The following is a 20,453-nucleotide window of genomic DNA, read 5'->3' as shown; positions in this document are numbered from 1 at the left end:
TCAGACATTACTATAGCATCATCCGCAAATAAGTTTAATTTCAATTCAAGTTCCCCTATTTGATAGCCTCTCCATTCCTTATCATTTCTAATTTTATTTGCTAAGGTCTCGATTGCTAATGCAAATAGCATTGGGGATAATGGGCAACCCTGTTTAGTTCCATTTTGAATTTTAATCATTTCTGTTCTATTGCCATTTACTCTAATTTGAGCTACATTATCCTTATATATTGTTTCTATAACTTTACAAAATTTATTTCCCATATTTAAATCTTTACATAGTTGAAATAGGTATTCATGATTAACTTTATCAAAGGCCTTATAAACATCTAATTTTAAAATGCTTAATTTCCTTTTGGTACTGGTAGCATGATGTAGAACATTAATCACGTTTCTTATTGGTTCAAAGATTTTCCTTCCTTTCACAAATCCATATTGATCTTCTCCAATTATTTTTGGTAATATATTCTCCACCCTATTTGCCAATATTTTCATAAATATCTTGTAGTCCTGATTTAACAAGCTAATGGGGCGATAGGAACTAGGATCCGTTAAATCACGATCTGGTTTTGGGACCGTTATAATTTCTGACATTTTCCACGTCTGTGGAGTTTCAAAAGTTTCCATTACATTATTAAACAATTTCTCCATATACGGTAATAATTCATTCATATACACTTTATAATATTCAGCTGTAAAACCATCTGGACCAGGAGCTTTAGCAGGTTTCAATCCCTTAATAACTCTAGATATCTCCTCACTTGTAATTTTTGCATTTAACATTTGACTGTCCTCTTTCTTTAATTGCTTTTTAACCTCTGAAGTTTGTGAAACAACATACTCTTTTTTATATAATTCCCCATAAAAGTCTCTCATTATTTTTTCCATTTCTACAGTATTACGTTTTATTAGACCATCCTTATCTTTTAAAGCAGAGATAAAAGATTTCTCTTTTCTTTTTTTTAAATAATGTACCATTTGCTTCATAGATTTATTGTTCCAGCTTCTAATTCTGTTTCATAATCATCTTCATTTTATTCCAATTTTCCTCATCAAGTAATTGTAATTGCTTTTTCTTAAATGATAATAAATTCCATTCTCTGTTTCTTGTAATTTTTAAGGTTTCTTGGATTAATTCTATCTCTTTTAATAGATTATTCCTCTTAACATTCCAGGATTTCCTAAGGAAAGCTTCCGTACTAATGCAGTTACCCCTCATCACTGCTTTATGTGTATCCCAGACTATTGTTTCTTTAATCTCGCCTGTTGCATTAATACTAAAAAATCCATTGAGTTCCTTTTGTAATTTAGTTCTACTCTCCTCATTTGCAGAGACAATGGGGTTATACCTCCAAATTCTTTGTTTGTTACAAACCCCTATTTCTAACACAGCTAACATAGGAGCATGATCTAATAGCCAGATGGCTTTCACTTCTGCTTTCTTCAACTTAACCTTATCTGTTTTATTAATTAACATGTAATCTATACAGCTAAATTTATTATGTCTTGCAGAATAGAAAGTATCTCTTTTAACTACATTTTGATGAAGGTCCATCATATTAATTTTATTTAAATGTAACTTTTTCTTATCCCCCTTCCCTGTTGTTAATTCCAAATTAAAATAACCTGCTAAAACCACTATACCTTCCGCAAAGTTATCTAATTTCCGTTTTACATTTATTATAAATTGTTTTGCATTTACGTTAGGGGCATAAATAACCGCTAGAGTTACTAGATTATTTCTTATTTTCCCCTTAATAAATAACATTCTACCATCCTTGTCTCTCTTAATATTGCTTAACTGAAAATCCACTCTTCTGTGAACCAAAATTGCTACCCCTTTGGATTTATTCGTTCCTTTCGATTGATAAACTCTTTCCCATTCTATATTTGTTACTAATTTATTTGTTTTTTCCCTTCCCTTATGGGTCTCTGAAAAGAATAAAATATCTGCCTTACAGTCTTTAGCCAGCTTCATGATTCTACATCGCTTTTTCTGTGATGAAAGACCATTTACATTGAGAGATAGAAGGCCTAAATCACCCATTTACATAAACTAAATGCATTTCCTCTTTCAACAAAACAGAGCCTACCGGAGAATTGTTTATTTTCCCAATGAATCCACACCCTGGTGCCCCTAACCTGACCTCCCCGCAGGGGAAGGCAACGGAAAAAAAACCTTCCGTTACTGAGAGGCACTCTTAGATCTACGTTCCCTCTGAAAGCCCTCCCTTCTCCCCCATTTTACAAGACAATAAAAGATTCCCCCCTCCTTCCCTCCTCTCCCCTTATTAACTAGCATGAACCTTCAACAAGAAGTACAAAAGTATGAAAAAAAAAAAGTTAATTAGTTGAAAAACTTAATACCATATTAGCACGACAACTCAGTTCAGTTTATTATTTTTTTCTGTCTGGTGACACGCGGCTCATCTCGCTTCTCCGATTGCAGTGAGGCCAATTCTCTTTGAAGCTCGGCAATTTTCTCCTCTTTGGTTTGTTCTGACTCACAAAACGGTTCTGCTGCATCTGGCCGGTCGATCGATGCCTGGGTCTGCATTGCTTCCTCTGGATTTAATCCCAATTGTAAAAGCAGCTTTCTTCCTTCTTCTAATGACTTTGCCTGAAAAAATTTGGTATCTTTAAACACAATAATGGTGGCTGGATATCTCCAAGAAAATTTGATCCCATTTTCATACAGCTGAGAAGAGACCTCTCTCATCTGATTTCTCATCTTGAGAGTCTCGGCAGATAAATCTTTTAAAACACGTATTGGAAAAGCTTTATAGCGTAAGTTTAAAATCTGTTTGAGTTCTTTAAAAATCTCTGCAGCTCTTCTTTCTGAAACAAATCTAATAACAATGTCTTTTGAATCACCTTTGCGAGGTCCAAAAGCCCAATGCGCTCTTTCAAATTCTTGCAACTCACATGTAACTTTGTTATCGATAAACCACTGGAGGATCTCTTGAATAAGTTGTTTGCCCCCCCCAAAATCTTTGGGGAAGCCTCTCAAGCGTATGTTAGCACAACGCTGTCTATCTTCAAGATTTATGATGCGAATTTCCTGGCGAGATTTCCCCGCTTCCAGCTTTCCAATCCTTTGGTCTTGAGTTTTTGTTTGTTGTTTCAGTTCCGCCATTCCAGTTCCCAGTGCCGATAAATCTTTTTTCATCTCTTGGAGCAATTTGCCCATATCAGCAAAACCTTTAAGCAACGAGTCCATCTTCTCCTCCAGCTCCACAGCAGACGCCATCTTCGCTTTGTTCTTACTTCTTCACCCAACCGCGTCAAAAAGAGTTATTTACTTCAACTTTTAACTCCTTCTGGTAAAGTTTTTCGACAGTTTATTCAGTTCACTCTCCTCTCAGTCCACTTTTAGTAAGCTAGAGAGGATAGTTAAGGGTTAACTTTTATTTCTTTTTCTTCATGTGGGAGAGCTTTCCCTTGGTGCGTCAGTCCAGGCGACGCATGCGTAGATCCAAAAAGTAATGTGGTTTCTTGAAATTTAATTTCAATAGAAATTAAAGATGCTACCAGATGCTTTATACCAGGGGTTGGCAAAGTTGGTTTTTCTATGACTCGTGGACTTCAACTTCCAGAATTCCTGAGACAATCATGCTAGCTTAGGAATTCTGGGAGTTGAAGTCCACATGTCATAGAAGAGCCAACTTTGCCTACCCCTGCTTTATACTGATTAATCTTTTTCCTAAAATCTATACACTCGTGGTGGACGTGAAACCATATCTGAGGGCACGCATTGCCCTATGTAAGCTCTACTGCGCATGTGTGCGCTGGCCAGCTGGCTTTTGACCTTCCACAGGGCGGAGGCTGTTTTCATCCTCTCCAGGCTTCAGGAAAGCCTCAGGAGCTTGTGAATGGCAAAAAACAGTTTTCTGAACTTCTAGTAGGCCCGTTGGGCCATTCCCCCCCCCCAGGCTTCAGGAAAGGGGGGGGTTGTGCAGACATGCGCGGGGGGAGGAGGGCATTGCATTATGGGTGTGGGCATGTGCACGCTATTGCACGCACGCATCCACTTTTGGCACTTAATCATTAAGAAGTTTCACCATCACTGTGATATACCATCAAGTCTTACCAACCACTACATTTATTTATTTATTTTATTTATTTATTAGATTTGTATGCCTCCCCTCTCCAAAGACTCGGGGCGGCTAACAACAATAAAAAAGACAATGTAACAAATCTAATATTAAAAAATAATCTAAAAAAAAACAAAAACCCCAATTTAAGAGACCAATCATACAAACAAGCATACCATGTATAAATTCTATAAGCCTAGGGGGAAGGGAAAATTTCAATTCCCCCATGCCTGACGACAGAGGTGGGTTTTAAGGAGCTTGGGAAAGGCAAGGAGGGTGGGGGCAACTCTGATATCTGGGGGGAGCTGGTTCCAGAGGGTCGGGGCCGCCACAGAGAAGGCTCTTCTCCTGGGTCCCACCAAATGACATTGTTTAGTCGACAGGACCCGGAGAAGGCCAACTCTGTGGGACCTAACCGGTCGCTGGGATTCGTGCGGCAGGAGGCGGTCCCATGCACAATTTTATTTTTAATTACCTTCTCTCCCCTACTGCAAATATTTTAACACTGCAACTGTTTGGTACTTGTCAAATTTATCTCTCCACACATACACACTACACATTTATTTATTTGTGGGGGGAGGACAAACTCCTTCAGCAGATTTTTTTTTTTTAATCCAAAGAAGAGTCTTTATTTGGAAGAATCTTACAATAAAGTCATTGGGAAGCTCTAGTGAATCTCTGATCCCAAAGTTGTGACACTGCATTTCACAATCTCAGAACACTGGTCAAGGTTCTTCTTAATCCTATAGAATTTCTCCACATATTCGGATCGACTCAACAGCTCCACAAAATCTTCATCGTGGGTTATTACAAGCAGCTGGAAGTTATGTTGCTGAGATCTACTTTTGATTATCCTTCAAGGGAAAAACAAATGTTGCATATGTAAACGTGAAAGCTGATATAATCCAGAATGCACACTTAACTAATTTTCTTATTTGATTTTATAATTAGTTGAGAGAAGCTCTGAGAAAACTGCACCTCAGATTGCGATGAGGCCATTAGTAGATCAAGGAAAACAAAGAATGCTACTTGGAAGAGCTCAGATCCTTGTCCAGATCCCATTAGAAGTGTCAAGTCAAGTAAAAATGTAGAACAGGACCTATCTAATTTTAAGTAAACATTATTTAAATGTGCTTTCTATTAGATAACTAAAATATTTCTATTTATTAAAAGATTTACCCATACCTTTACTTCTTTAGCTAAAAAATTATTTTTCTTGCTTTTATATTAATAATTTTTAGGGTTGAGTTCCAATTTTAAATATAGGAACCTGCTGGTTTTGAGAAACAAGAATATTAAGTTCTACATCATGTTGATGTCTTTGGATCAATAAAATCCATTTTTATGATCTTGTAATCCCTGTAAGTAATCAATTTTCTAATAAATAAACAGTGAGTGGCATGCAACCGATGAAGCCTCCATTTGCTGGGTGGGGGCTTACTTCCACATCACATTAGCCAAGAGTAATTTTCCCAGTTCTACTCCACGTATGATCTTCACCAAGAAGCATTGGAGCTTTTGCCTTAGCTTGAGTAGTTGTTCAATTACATGGAGTGTGAATGCTAGCTGAACGTAGAAGAAATACTTCTGCTTTTCTTGCTGTGGTAGAGGATAGCTTTATAGGTTCCAATTTGGAACATAAAAGTGGTAGATAAATATAGAACAGATTCGCTTGAAACTGAATCTATTGCTGTTAAAATTTTACATGCAGACCCTCACCTGAATTACTTAGATGTTTATTATATATAGTTTCCACAGGCTTAAAACTTATGCCTGAGGAAAGATGACCGATGAAGACTGCTCATTGTGTGTATAAAGGTTGTCCTTGACTTACAAGTGTAATTGAGCCCAGGCATTGTAACTTTAAAACTGGATCATTTTCAAGGTTCATCATTGCCAATTGACTGGCTGAGTCAGGGACTCCCTGTAACTTTTAGTTCCATGTAAGTAAATCTTCTTAAACTTCTTAGTAAAATCTGTGGATACTTACTCTACCAAAGCATGTGCGAGAGATTCAATATTTTCTCGATCAAGATTGGTGGTAGGCTCATCCAAGGCAAGAATACCACAATTGAGACAGAAGGATTCAGCCAGAGCAAGACGGATAATGAGAGAGGCAAGAACCTAAAATTAAAATAAATATCACCATTTCATAAATGGACCAGAATATACAAATGCATTTAAAACCAATGCAGTACTATCACTAGTACTCCCTTACTATGTGAGAAAAAGGGCCCGTTCAAAATGCTAAGGGTGCTGTTAAAGATCCCCAGTTTTCTTAAATACCATATCATTTCCAAGTTTTACTCTGAAAAAAAAAAGTACAGTGATACCTCATCTTACAAACGCCTCGTCATACAAACTTTTTGAGATACAAACCCGGGGTTTAAGATTTTTTTGCCTCTTCTTACAAACTATTTTCACCTTACAAACCCACCACCGCCGCTGGGATGCCCCCTGCCTCCAGACTTCCGTTGCCAGCGAAGCGCCCATTTTTGCACTGCTGGGATTCCCCTGAGGCTACTTTCCATGGAAAACCCCACCTCCGGACTTCCGTGTTTTTGTGATGCTGCAGGGAAATTCCAGCAGGGAAATCCCAGTAGCGCAAAAATGGGTGCTTCGCTGGCAACGGAAATCCAGAGGTGGGGTTTCCCAGCGAGGGGAGCCTCAGTGAAATCGCAGCATCGCAAAAACACAGAGGTTCGGAGGTGGGGTTTCGAGGACTTCGGTGTTTTTGCGATGCTGAGATTTCACTGATGCTCCCTTTGCTGGGAAACCCCACCTCTGGACTTCTGTTGCCAGCGAAGTGCTCATTTTTGCGATGCTGGGATTCCCCTGCAGCATCACAAAAACACAGAAGTCCAGAGGTGGGGTTTCCCATGGAGGGGAGCCTCAGGAGAATCTCAGCAGCGCAAAAACGGGTGCTTCGGCTGGCAAAAGGGGTGAGTTTTGGGCTTGCACGCATTAATCGCTTTTCCATTGATTCCTATGGGAAACATTGTTTCATCTTACAAACTTTTCACCTTAAGAACCTTGTCCCGGAACCAATTAAGTTTGTAAGACAAGGTGTCACTGTATTAGGATATTTGTAGCATACATTAATTTGATTCAAGTCATTAGCCACAATTAAAATTCTTAGCCATCAAATAAAGACTTATTTTTATTATTACTGTGCTGTAAAGGTACACAAGTTATTAGTGATAATTTCAGCCTTAGAAAGACAAAATTAATTGGGGTTATTAATTTTGTCTTTCTAAGGCTGAAATTATCACTAATAACTTGTGTACCTTTACAGCACAGTAGCACTGAAACAACACCAAGCTTATCTTGACTGATCACTCTAACTTTTCTGTGGGCTGATCCTCCAGTCTCTTGGGAGGAAAACATGGATTTTCTAATCTAGATCACTTGATATATGGAGGAAAAAAGTAGTCTGCATATAAAAAAGACCCTTTAGAGATGACTAACACCTGGGGCAATCTGGCATTAGCACTTCTTATGTAAGCACTTTATGTTTTAAATGTGTAACATTAAAAGGTCTACTACATACTTGAATTGGCTGAGTCACTTTCTCCTTTCAGGAACAGAAAAAGAGAGTAGGATATTTTGCAATTATTATCCTTACAATTTTCTTAGTAAAATCCCTTCTGTTTCAAGTACAGTATTACTATGAAAATATTCATATACTTCTGGAAGGTATGATTATCAGTGTGAAAGCTTAAATGAGAGCAATAGTATGTTCTATTTCAAATGGTTAAATAGAGAAATTGGATTAATACATTTGATTGCAAATGAAAGATAGTCATGACTCATTACTATGGTTACTTCCTGAATTCAAGACTGAGTGAAAGTATATGAAAAGTTTCAAAAATTTTAATGTTTATTACAACAGGTAGCATCTATACTCTTATTTTATGAACCAAAAAAAATTGAAAATGACTAGGTAAAATGCATTCAGAACAGCACAAAAAAGTAGTTACTGGGTTTTAAACAAGCCACATAAATCTGCAACCATATCTTATGGTACACAACTATCACATCTTTTTCACCAGTAAAAAACCCGAGGTATTCCCATCTAACAGTCTTCCTCTCCTGCACTTTTCTCAACACAACTGACGCAACATACATTTCAATATGCTTTTGTCATTGAAAGATGCAATGGGGATAGGTCTCCCCCTCTCATGAAAACATTTCCTCCCCCCCCAAATTAAAATACAAAATAATTTTGCTTAATTGCAGTTGAAAGATTCCATGTACGCAAAGAGAGAATTAGAAAGGAACATTTAAAAAGAGATTGATGAGAGTTTCTTCTCTATATCAGAGGTGGCCAACTTGCAGCCCACCCAGCTTGTGTTTATGAATCTTTGCACCTCTGCATTATTTTTGTGTGTGCATGTGTGCACACGCATGCATGCACGCTTTTTAAACCTTAAGTAAGCCCTTTTTAGATGCATTAAGCATTACCTATTTTGGTTTTAAAAAAGCTCACTCTTACAAGGATTGCAACACAACGAACAGGACTTTCATGGAAACGTTTCTTTTACAGAAACCACCATTTCCTCTCATATTAAGATATTGATACTAATAATAAGCATTGTGTGCAACCTGCTCTCCTTCACAAGTGATTTTCAGTCCCAAACTGTTTGGCTAAATTTGAACAACCATCTTTCATTTAAATAAGCTAAGAAGAAAGGAATGCAAACTGTGTCTCAAAAGATGCTTTTTCAAAAGACAAGTAGACTATGTTTTTTTTCCTTGAGGAAAAAAGACGTTTCACTTCTCATCCAAGAAGCTTCATCAGTTCTTATTGGATCATGGGGGGAGGGAATAATTGGTTTTTACCATCTCCCCATCCAATCAGAACTGATGAAACTTTTTGGATGAGAAGCGAAATGTCTCCTTCCTCAAGGGAAAAAACATAGTCCACTTGCCTTTTGAAAAAGCACCTTTGAGATAACTATGACCTGGATGTCTGAGAATCTCCATAGACAATGCAAACTTATTGATTGATTGATTGATTGATTTTGTCCAATACACAATGAGGGTTTTAGTGGGTATACACATAGTATATGTGTATACAGTATATATACATGTACTGTTCCAAGCAACTACTTTACTCTTTCTAATGCTCGTGTGAAAAAAACAGGCTAAAAATACCTTCAGTGTAACTAGAGTTCCTCACGTTAGAATGTTTTGGAAGCAAAGATGATCTGAAGCTGGGAATTAAAACTATTCTAAAACAAAGAATTCTAAGTAACGCGCGCGCGGTGGGGACTCCCTAGATCCGCTTCCCAGCTGGGGAGCGAAGCTGGGATGTTCCCAAGCGTGCGCGCTTTCCCCAGCAACGCGCGCGCGGTGGGGACTCCCTAGATCCGCTTCCCAGCTGGGGAGCGAAGCTGGGATGTTCCCAAGCGAGCGGGCACCCAGGGAAGCCGTTGCGCGAGCAACGGGGTGGGCGGGCGAAGGGCGGGCGGCAGTAGAAGCAAAAACACCATCTGCGCACGCGCAGATGGTGTTTTTACTTCCGCGCCGCTACTTCGCGAATAATCGATTGTCGCGTGGGGTCCTGGAACGGAACCCTCGCGATAATCGAGGGTTCACTGTACTATTAAAACTAAAACAGCCAGCAAAACCAAACACATAACTATTAATAAAAACAGGTGAGGGCTGGGTTTTTTTCCTCTGTCATTACTTTTACCATATGCTTTAAATCAAGAGTTACTTCTCTCTTTGTTTCTCTCTCTTTCCTGTCATTCTCTGCCTCCCTTTTCTCTCTCTTGTTCTTTCTCTCTCTTGTTTTCTCTCTCTCTCTCTCTTTTGCTTTCTCTCTCTCACTCTTTCTCTCGAAGCGGCTAGCAGTCACATCAGGAGGACGAGAAGCCACAGCCACCAGTGCCGCTGCAGCCACCACTGCGGGAGGAGCCGCACCCCAAGGCGGGAAACGGAGAAGAAAGAGGGGCGGATCGGGCGGGCGGATGGGGGGGCAGCGGCGAGAAGCCAGGGGCGCGAGGGAGCCGGAGGCGCTGGAGGGGTGGGGGAGGCCGCGGCTCCTTGCGCGGCCTTGGAAAAGGGTGCGCGGGGGGTGTTTTGGGGTGCACTGCCGTGTGGCTACGCACCTTAAAGGGTACATTGTTTCTGAGTTCACTTTTTCAATAAATACTCTAGATCAGGGGTGTTAAACTGGTACCCGTGGTTCAGATGCATCAAGTGCAGGCCACGCCCATCCCAGCTCCACGAAGGGAAAAAACCATCACAATACGTCATATGATGGCAATGTGACGTGGAGAGTTTGACACCCGCGCTCTAGAGCCTATTCCTGGTATAAATGTCTACAAATCAATGAATTGGCATGAAAACAATACCACATACCTTTTGGCCAGCACTGCACCTGCCCCTCATATCTAGAGCAGTGTCTCCTTTTGTCATGACTACCCTGTAATTGTAACTCCTCCTTTTGTCAGAAGCAGAGATATTTTCATCAGCATCAGACCGAATTTCTATATAGTCAATATCTTTAGGTGGGGGGAGGGAGAAAAAAATTTATGCAGTTAGTTGCCGAAGCAACTTTATTTTCCTTAAAGCATTATCATTATTAATCATTATCTACAGAATAAATACACTCTATTATCACATAGGCATAAGTCATTTGTCCACAATATAGTCATATTAGTTCAGATTTTTGTCAAAAGCTTTTTCAGATCTTGTTTGGGTGCTTATTATGCATTTCTATTTGCATCCATTAGCCAAGGAGAATGGATTTTCCTTACAACCCACTCTCCAATGCACTGGTAAAAAAATTTTTTCCCCAGAAATGTAAATGCTAAACGTAATCTTTTTAAAAAAAGTTAAAATGAAAAAAATTTCAAAATGCATAATTCTGGTAACTCTGGTAATTGCAATATACAGAAGTCTGTTAGGAAGAAGAGAAAGATGATGATGTAACATGGCAAGTCAATAGGAAAGAATTCAAGTAAATGTATCAATTAAGATGACTCAACTGGAAACGGCATCTTGCTTATTATGAAAGATTATATAACCTCTCTAGGAATGAATGTATACATCTATTTTTATCATAAAGAAAAGTGATCTCAGAATTTTATCTCCAATACTCCCCCACTCCCAATAAAACCTACTGGAAATACTCTCTCTCTCTCTCTCTCTCTCTCTCTCTCTCTCTCTCTCTCTCTCTCTCTCTCTCTCTCTCTCTCTCTCTCTCTCTCTCTCTCTCTCTCTCTATATATATATATATATATATATATATATATATATTTGTTTTCGTAAATATACACACACACACACACACACACACACACACACGAAGGGATTGGATATTGTAGCCTAGATGATAATTCTCTGCCTTACAAGGCAAAGGTTGCAGGTTCAAGTCCCAGTGGGTATGGGTATGGCTAGCTGATGAGGCCAAAATAAGGCCGAAATAGATCTATCCTAGTCTCCCTTAATTTTCAAATTCAGCAAAAAAACATGTGACATATATATACTGTGTATGTGTATATGTATGTGTGTATATATATACATACATACATACATACATACATACATACATACATACATACATACATACATCTCGCATAGACACTCAAAATATTACACGGGGCAAAACCCGAACTCAGAACAATCTACATATATATATTTATACATATCTGTACCTTGTCCCCTGTACGTGCTTCGCCACAGGTCACGAATTATTTTGTTAATTTCTTCCATTTTCATGCTGTGAAATGTCATTATTGCTCTAAGGGATAGAAAATAGTAAACAGACATTAAAAATTTAAGTTGCTTTGCTTTAACTACACTCTGATCATGCATTTCTGTGCTTTGATATTCAAGGAAGATGCCAGAGCTATGTGAAAAGTTCTATTACAAGCATGATAGCTACGCTACTGAAACACCATATATTGAATCTTGTGTGATGCCTTCAGGTGTTCTCAAAAGATGCTATAATAAATGTCACAGCAATTTTCAAATAATTGACACCACAATCCAGCAGAAAATGAATCCATTATTATCATGGATCCAAGTACACTGCACAAAGACTGGGACTATGGTGTAGGTCTTCATTGTTTAACTATGATCAAAAATAAGGCTATAAGCAGAAACAAATTAAAAGCATTCTGCATCTGCTTGAAATAATCTTTAAAAGAACTTCATAATTTTAAAGTGGCAAATTTAATCAGGAAGTATTTAAAGGATAGTATTTATTACAGCATTAGTAATGTGAACGTCATAATATTTTCCTCCTTACAGAAGCAGAAACATATATAGTTATTAGGACCAATAGTAGGTTCCTGCCCGTATGGCTAATTGTGCGCAACTGTGTGACTCTGGCATGCGAGCACGGGGTCGAGCACAATTTTGCTTCTTGCACCTGTGCAGATAGCAAAATCTCGCACAGGGACGTATGTGTGTGCGTGTTTTGCATGGAAGCATGTGCGGAAGCAAAAAGCGTCACCAAAACATGTACGCAGGTGTGTCCCCTTGCGAGATTTTGCTACCTGCACAGTTGCAGGAAGCAAAATTGTGCTCAACCCTATGCTTGCGTGCCAGAGCCACAGCGCTGCACGCAATTAATCATACTGGCAGTAATCCACTACTGATTAGGACATATTTTGAATATAAAAAGATTGTTGATCAGTTATGCCCCCAAAAATAAACATGTAATTAATACAGCACAATTCATATATATATATGACCTCCAAATCTCTTTGATTTATGCCCAGGCAGCATTAACCTGGTGTCATTCCTCCCTTGACAAGGGCTGCCTAGTAAGCCAGGATTTCTCATTTCACCATCTCGGAATATTCAGACTTTAAAATGGCTACTCTTGAACAAATATCCAAACAAATATAAAAAAACTCAGCTATGTAGCTAGAACTTGATTTATAATCACAACTGAGCCCAATTTTTTTGTTGCTAAGTGAAACATTTGTGAGGTGAATTTTGCCCCATTTTACAACCTTTTTTTGCCATAGTTGTTAAATGAATCACTTCATTAACAGAGTTGTTCATTTAGTAACAGATTTGTTAAATAAATCTGGCTTCACCAAGCATCCTAATTTAGATTATGTGACTGTGGGGACGTGGTCATGTGATCATGTGAAAAATGGTCCTAAGTGACCTTTTTCAGTGCTGTTAAACAGTTACTAAGTGAACTTATGTAAATTGAGGACTACCTGCATTCATTAAAATGTTCAACATTATTTCCTAACATTTTTTTTTATTACATGGAAAAAATAAACATTAATCAACGTGGCAGGGGAGTAAATTCTCTTTTAACACATTATAAACTAACACTAATTTCCAGAATTTTTGAACAGACAGAAGAAAAAAATTTGGGGTTTTTTTCAGAAATAAATTGTCCCAAATGTCGTTTTATTATATGTATAATTTTGACTTTTAAAAGTTTTAAATAATGAAATACAAATTTTGAAAGAGAAAAAGAAAAATAATAGAAAAGAAAAATGAAAAGAAAAAAATCATAAACCAGCAGTTTCCAACCTTAACAGCAGTTATTAATGCATTTATATTTTATTCTTTCTCTCTGTAAGGTTAGAGCATAATATCTTTCATTCCATAATCTACCCTTTCTAATAATCAATGCTACAAAAAACAATTTCATCTTATTCCTTTTTTTAAAAAAAGCAAAATGTTTATAAAGCATTTCCATTCACTAATAATTATTGTCCTTTCTTCAATCAAACAAATCAATTTTGTCTTTTCTACTTATTCTGTGATCTTCACCAGCCATTTCACAATTGTGGGAATTTCAGTGTCTTTCCAATTTTTCTTTGCATATAATAACCTCAAGAAGTTATATATAAAACCAATTTTCTATAACTCTTTTTAAATTTTCTATTTAATAGCCCCAGCAACTCTCTGGTTTTGATTGGATATTAATGTTTCTTTGTATTCTTTGTATGTACAGTATTTGAAACAAAGATTCTGACTTTTTTGCAGTTCACAAGGTATAATAAAAAGACGCTTTGTGCATTCCATATTTTCTATAGAAATCTGAACTATTTTATACTACATAAAATAAATTATTTTTCTGGAATCATGTACCAATGTACATCATTGTATAAAAATTCTTTTCTAAATCATAATGTAAATTTCAATCCTTTCAGTCCCCCTTGTTCTGTTAATGTGTTAGGTCCAAAGTTCTTAGCTCATTTTATCATAAACTATTGTTTATTCTGTTTCATGTCTTAACAAACATTTATTTATTTTAGCAATTGCATGCTAATCATTTGTACATAGCTCAATTTCAAAATTCCGTCCTGTCCTGTTTAATTCAAAATTCCCTGTTATCTACCTTAAATCTTCCTCTTAATTGTGCATATGAAAACCATTGAAATTGAATGCCTCTGAAGTAAAGTGATCTTTGATTTCATCTTATATTCTTCAGGCTCTTGCACAACTCTCAATAGCATAACCATCTCTCTTGCTGTTTCATATCTATAAAATGCTGAAACCCTGGTTTAAAGTATTTTGGGCACAGTCTGAATTTATATTTATTCTGTAGTCTCAATGTGGCATTTCTAATATAGTGATCTTTAAAAACTACATAAACCTTAGCTTTATTGTACCAGAAAATGTCATGCTATTCACACCTCAGGTTGTGCTCGTCTGGTGCTATAAGAACCGTTGTACATACCTGAACGGTCTTCTCGATGCACTGGAAGGAGAGTCCAACATGGGTAATTCACCAATCTTATTGGTAGAGACTGAGTTAATTTAAATATTTAAATATGAGGTAGTCACCGCCCCTTAGCAGCCCCCAATACCTCAGTTTTAAAAACGAAGCCAGTTTAAGGATAACCTGTTTATTGAACAATAACCATATAACCTCATAACTGTTTAACTTGTAGCCCAAAACTCCGGCGACCTGACGAAACAACCATGCCGTGTGGGTTTGGACTCTCCTTCCAGTGCATCGAGAAGACCGTTCAGGTATGTACAACGGTTCTTCTCCACTGCATCTGGAAGGAGAGTCCAATATGGGATATGCCAAAGATTACGGCCCATGGGAGGGAAAAGGCTGAGCTACGGTCGCAGGAGTTGAACACACTTGCTGCAAAACCCGTCTCCCAAATGAAGCTTCCGCCGAAGCAACTGAGTCCAGTTGTAATGGCGTATGAAGGTAGTAGGAGACGCCCACGTAGCCGCCTTACAAATGTCCTCAATGGACGCCTGAGTACTCCAAGCAGCCGACGTGGCTGCACTTCTAGTGGAATGTGCTGTCACCCCGGTCGGTGGTAACTGAGACCGAGCTTTATAGGCCTCCTCAATGCAATCCCTTAGCCAGCGACTGATGGATCTTGATGACACCGCAAGGCCCATTGAACGTTGGCCAAAGGACACAAACAACCTTTCAGATTTCCTGAAATGTCCAGTCCGTCTGATGTAGATCTTCAAGGCCCTCCGAACATCTACCTTGTGCCACCTCAACTCGAGGGGATGTTGCCCATGTGTGCAAAAGTCCGGCAACACTAATTCCTGGGACCTGTGGAACCTCGAATTAACCTTGGGAATAAAGGTTGGGTCTAACCTCAACACAACCCTATCTGGGTGGAACACACACAAATCCGCACGCGTAGACAAAGCTGAAAGTTCTGATACTCAGCATGCTGACGTAATTGCCACTAAAAAGGCCGTCTTTAAGGAGAGCAATCGTAAAGGAATTGTCCGCATTGGCTCGAAGGGAGGAGCTGTAAGCGCCCGGAGTACTAGGGAAAGGTCCCATGTCGGGAATCTATGTACTGGAGGCGCGTGGGTGTTAATTGCGCCCTTAATAAAATCCCTAATCCAAGGATGTTGTGCTAGAGAGCGAGCATGAGGCAAACGCACGATGGTTGCCAGGGCAGCTAAGTGTCTTTTCAAGGTGTTTGGGGCTAATCCTTTGTCAACCCCAGACTGTAGGAATTGCAAGATTGAAACCACCGAAGCCTCCCCCGGATTGAGGTGTTGGTGTGAACAAAACTTACAAAAGGCCGCCCATGTGGCCTGGTAGATTCTCACCGTTGATGGACGACGAGCTGCCTGCATGGTGGATATAACCTCGTCTTGTAACAATTGATGTTTCAGACCCGCCCTTTCAAGTGCCAGGCGGTCAGTTTGAACCACTGAGGGTTCGGATGACAAACTGACCCCTGAATTAACACTACCTCGTGGTCCGGAATCCTCCACGGGGAAGACACCGACAGGGCTACCAGGTCTGCAAACCAAGGACGTCTCGGCCAATGGGGAGCTACCATTATCACCTCTGCCCCCTCCCGAATTGTCTTGTCTAGTATTCTTTGAATGAGACACGTCGGGGGAAAGGCGTACAGTAAACCTTGGGGCCACGTTGACCATAGGGCATTGACCCCTTCCGCCCCTGGTGTTGGAAACCGGGAGTAAAACCTCTCCAATTGGGTGTTCGCTGGGGTTGCGAATAGGTCCACCAATGGAAGACCAAATCGCAGCACTATCTGCTTGAAGAGCGCCGGGGCCAGTTGCCATTCCGAAGGATCCAGAGTGGCCCTGCTCAGCCAGTCCGCTTGCACATTGCTGGTCCCCGCAATATGCTCCGCCGACAAAGAGGCCAGATGAGACTCGGCCCAGTCGAAAAGCTCCGTGGCTTGAACCATGAGACGGTGTGACCTCGTATCCCCTTGGTGGTTCAGGTGGGCTTTCGTGGCCACATTGTCCGTTAAAACCAGGATATGTCTGTCCTGAACCCAGGGAGCGAAGGCCTGAAGAGCTAAGAAAACTGCTCTGAGTTCGAGAACGTTGATATTGACCTGGGTTAAGTCCTCCTGAGACCATAGGCCTTGAGCTATATGAGGACCCATATGGGCGCCCCAGCCAGACAAGCTCGCGTCTGTTGTGATAATCACGCGCTCGTGGCTGTGCAGAGAACCTTGGAGCAACGCCGGGGACAACCACCATGCCAGCGACTGTTGGACTGAAGCAGGAAGTCTCACCTTCCGGTGTGAGTGACTCACCTTGTCCCTCTGGGCCGGAAGGAGGAACCATTGGAGGCCCCTGATGTGATGCCGAGCCCATGGAACAATCCCAATGGAAGAGACAAGAGTCCCAAGCACCTTGGATAACGTTGCCAGCGGTATATGCCGTTGTCGACGTAGACTGATTACCAACCGCCGGATATTGAGTAACCTCTCTGGAGTCAGGGAAACAGTGTCTTTTTCGGTGTCTATGATGGACCCCAGATGTTGGATCCTTGTGGTAGGATGAAGATGACTCTTCTCCTCGTTGACCGTGTACCCATGCCATTCCAGAGTTTCCCGTGTGGGCGCCAGATGGTGTTGCGCTTGGGCCATAGACTTGGACAGAACGATGATGTCGTCCAAGTACGCCATGACCCGTATGGACTGGGCCCTGAGATGTGCTGTCAGGATGTCCATCAGCTTCGTGAATGTACGGGGTGCCGAAGACAGGCCGAACGGCATGGCACGGTACTGGTAGTGGACCCCGTTGAGACAAAACCTGAGAAATCGACGGTGCGCTGGCCAAACCGGAACATGCAGGTAAGCCTCTTTGAGATCGATAGAGGTGAGGAAATCGTTGTGTCGAACAGAGGCCAAGATCGATTGTAGGGAGTGCATGCGAAATCTGCGATACCGAATGAAGGTATTCAGGAGTTTCAGGTTTAGAATCATCCTGAACCCCCCCGATGACTTCGGCACTAGGAACACAATGGAATAGAATCCCGTGCCCTTGGCATGCTCGGGCACCTTCTCTATCGCTTGTATTTTGAGAAGGTGCATTATCTCCAGTTGTAGATGACGCCTTTTGAGTGGGTCTCGCGTTAGCGGACAGGTGACAAACCGGTTTGGCGGGGGCTGCAAGAACTCCAGGCGCAGTCCTCGTGATATTGTGGCTATCGCCCATTTGTCGGAGGAGGTAATCCTCCAGGAGGCACTGAAGCGTTGAAGTTTGCCTCCTATGGGCTGTAATGAAGCCAACTCATTTTGTGCGCCTGAAGCCCCTTTGGTTCCCTCTGAAAGGACGCCGAGACTGCTGGTAACCTCTGGGCCTATCCTGAAAGGCCGCACGGTCCCCTCGAAAGGTGGTTTGGCCATACTGATTTTGAGCGTATGACCTATTGTTCTGTCCGGCCGAGGAAGAGGGGTCCCAACGAAATGGCTGACGGCGAGCGTAGGGATTGGGCCTACGCTCTTGGCATCGGTATGCTCTGGGAAGGGTCTTCCGTTTGTCCTTATCCTCAATGAGAACAGGGTCCAAGGCTTCTCCAAAGAGCTTTTCCCCTTGGTATGGAGATGATGCCAGGTTCCACTTGGACTTTAGGTCCGCTGGCCAGCTCCTTAGCCAAAGGAGGCGTCTGGATGCAAGTGACGCCGCCATCCCTCTAGCCAAAAATTTTGCGGCATGTAGGGTAGCATCCGCTGAGAACTCCGCAGCTGCCAATAATTTACTCAGGTCCTGACGTAAGCGACCTTCTTCTGGACCTAGGCGGGCTTGTACGTCCTGCAGCCACATTATTGAGGCCCTATTGAAAAATGAGGCTGCGGTCGCTGCCCTAAACACCCAGCTTGCCATTTGATGGGATTTTCTTAGTAAAATTTCCGCCTTTCTATCCTCTGGTTTCAAGCTATCGCCGGTTTCAGATGGTACCAAGGCCTTAGAGATCAAAGTCATTACCGGCTGGTCTATGGGCGGAAATTCCAGCAGCTTTTCCATGTCATCATCTAAAGTATAAAACTTCCTTTCGATGACCGAAGGGCCTTGAGCTGCTGCAGGCTGCTGCCATGGGCGCTTGATGCTTTGCCTGAATATCTCCGAGGATGGGACATGATCAGTCTCGGGTTGGGGCTCCTTGAATAGTACTGCCGATGGCTTAGGGTCATCTGAGGCCTCAGTAGTCTTGGTTGGACCCGGTAAGTCTGCCACCTGCTTAGCTTTATGCAGCAGAATCTTGAAAAGGGGAGCCTTAAAAAGCCCGGCTGTCACAGGAGGATCAGGAGCTGTCTCATCATCCGAAAAGTCATATTCTTTTTCGGTGTCCTCTAGGGGCGACGGCTCCTCCATCCAGGATCCCATACCCGAGGGGGGCGGTGCAGCCCATAGGTTCCTGGGCTGTGTTGGACGGGGGTGTTGGATATTCTGTTGCACCCCCGCAGTCATCCCTTGTGAGTAAACATCAGAAATGAGTCCCTGTAGTGCAGGGGACATCTGCTGCCAGGTCTCTGGGTGCACACGCAGCCCAGCCACAGTGGGCGTAAAGGTGGCAGATGGGGCACTCCTCAAAGAGTGGCTGGCAGACCCTGGTCTCTGTTGCTGAGACCCAGATGGAGGAACTACTTGAGGCATAAAGGGGTGCTGCCTCTCTGGAGACCAATCTCTCTCTGACAAAGCTTCTGATGGTCTCAAAACAGATTGGGCCGGTGGATCCCTGGCCTGCAATAAGGGAGAGACGGTTCCTGGAGTTAAGAGGGCTGCCTCCAGTCTCTGCTCCAACGCTTTAATACGCCTCTCTGTCTCCTTGATAGAAGAAGAAGAGGCTGGAGCCTTAGATTTCTCTTTGGACTTCCCCTTGCCTTTATCCTGAGGCATGACCGTGGGGGAAGATGTTTTATCTAAGGTCTTTTCCTCCATTACTCACAGTTCACAGTTGTTATTTAACAGCAAGCCGAAAAGACACGTTGACAGACACGACTGTCAATGACCAAATGTCAGCCAAAAAAAAATGGCGTCTAGGCACCTCAGAGCCTAAGTCTGCATAGTAACAGTTGGTCGTGCCCAGTGATTGGGCGGAGAGCAATCAATACCCGCCCCAAACATGGCGGACGCGGGATTATTCGCCCCCAAAATGGCGTTCCCGCTCTTTTTTGCCGCTGTCAGCTCCCTGGGGGACTCGCCGGTAAGGGCCCTGGCCCCCCCACGCTCGAATCTGAAAGCCGATTTCATAGCTGATCTACGCGGCTTCTCCGGCTCTGCGAGCGGCTTTCGGCGGCGGCGGCTTTTTTAATAGCCGCCGAACAGCTGAGAGGCGCTGGCTGGGCGCCAAATCAAGCGGCGTTCATTTTCGGTTGGAATCGTGCCTTCCAAGCTTCCCAGTGAGGGGGGCTGACCCTCTCACCTTCAGCTGGCAGCCGGGTATGGCTACTGAGGCCGGGGACCCAAGGCTGAGGTGCTCCTCGCTGAGCATAGTACCCATTGAGGGAAGGGAAGCTCGAGGAGAGTCACGGTGGGGGTGCTTCTGCCCGCGGAGGGCAGAGACCCCTTGGAATCCTTTCTTCTTTTTCAGCATCTGCAAAAGAAAAAAGGTGAGAAAGGGGAAAAGGATTAATATCTTTATTATCATTGTTATTATTAACAT

General features: G+C 41.8%; 1 protein-coding gene across 2 annotated transcripts in view; it reads right to left on the bottom strand.

The window, feature by feature from the left end:
- Nucleotides 1-4,692: 4,692 nt before the first annotated feature.
- RAD50 (RAD50 double strand break repair protein) overlaps nt 4,693-20,453 on the bottom strand; it is a 66,288-nt gene continuing 50,527 nt past the window's right edge. For both annotated transcript variants that reach the window (XM_070739301.1, XM_070739303.1), the window contains exons 24-27: nt 11,761-11,846; nt 10,463-10,605; nt 6,084-6,217; nt 4,693-4,947 (exon numbers count right to left, since the gene is read on the bottom strand). In XM_070739301.1, the coding sequence (XP_070595402.1) occupies nt 4,761-4,947; nt 6,084-6,217; nt 10,463-10,605; nt 11,761-11,846 (550 nt within the window). In that variant the 3' untranslated portion in view covers nt 4,693-4,760. The remainder of the gene's footprint in view (nt 4,948-6,083; nt 6,218-10,462; nt 10,606-11,760; nt 11,847-20,453) is intronic.

This window comes from Erythrolamprus reginae, chromosome 2 (assembly GCF_031021105.1).
Source record: "Erythrolamprus reginae isolate rEryReg1 chromosome 2, rEryReg1.hap1, whole genome shotgun sequence".
NCBI classification, from domain to species: domain Eukaryota; kingdom Metazoa; phylum Chordata; class Lepidosauria; order Squamata; family Dipsadidae; genus Erythrolamprus; species Erythrolamprus reginae.
This window is presented reverse-complemented; position numbering and strand designations above follow the sequence as displayed.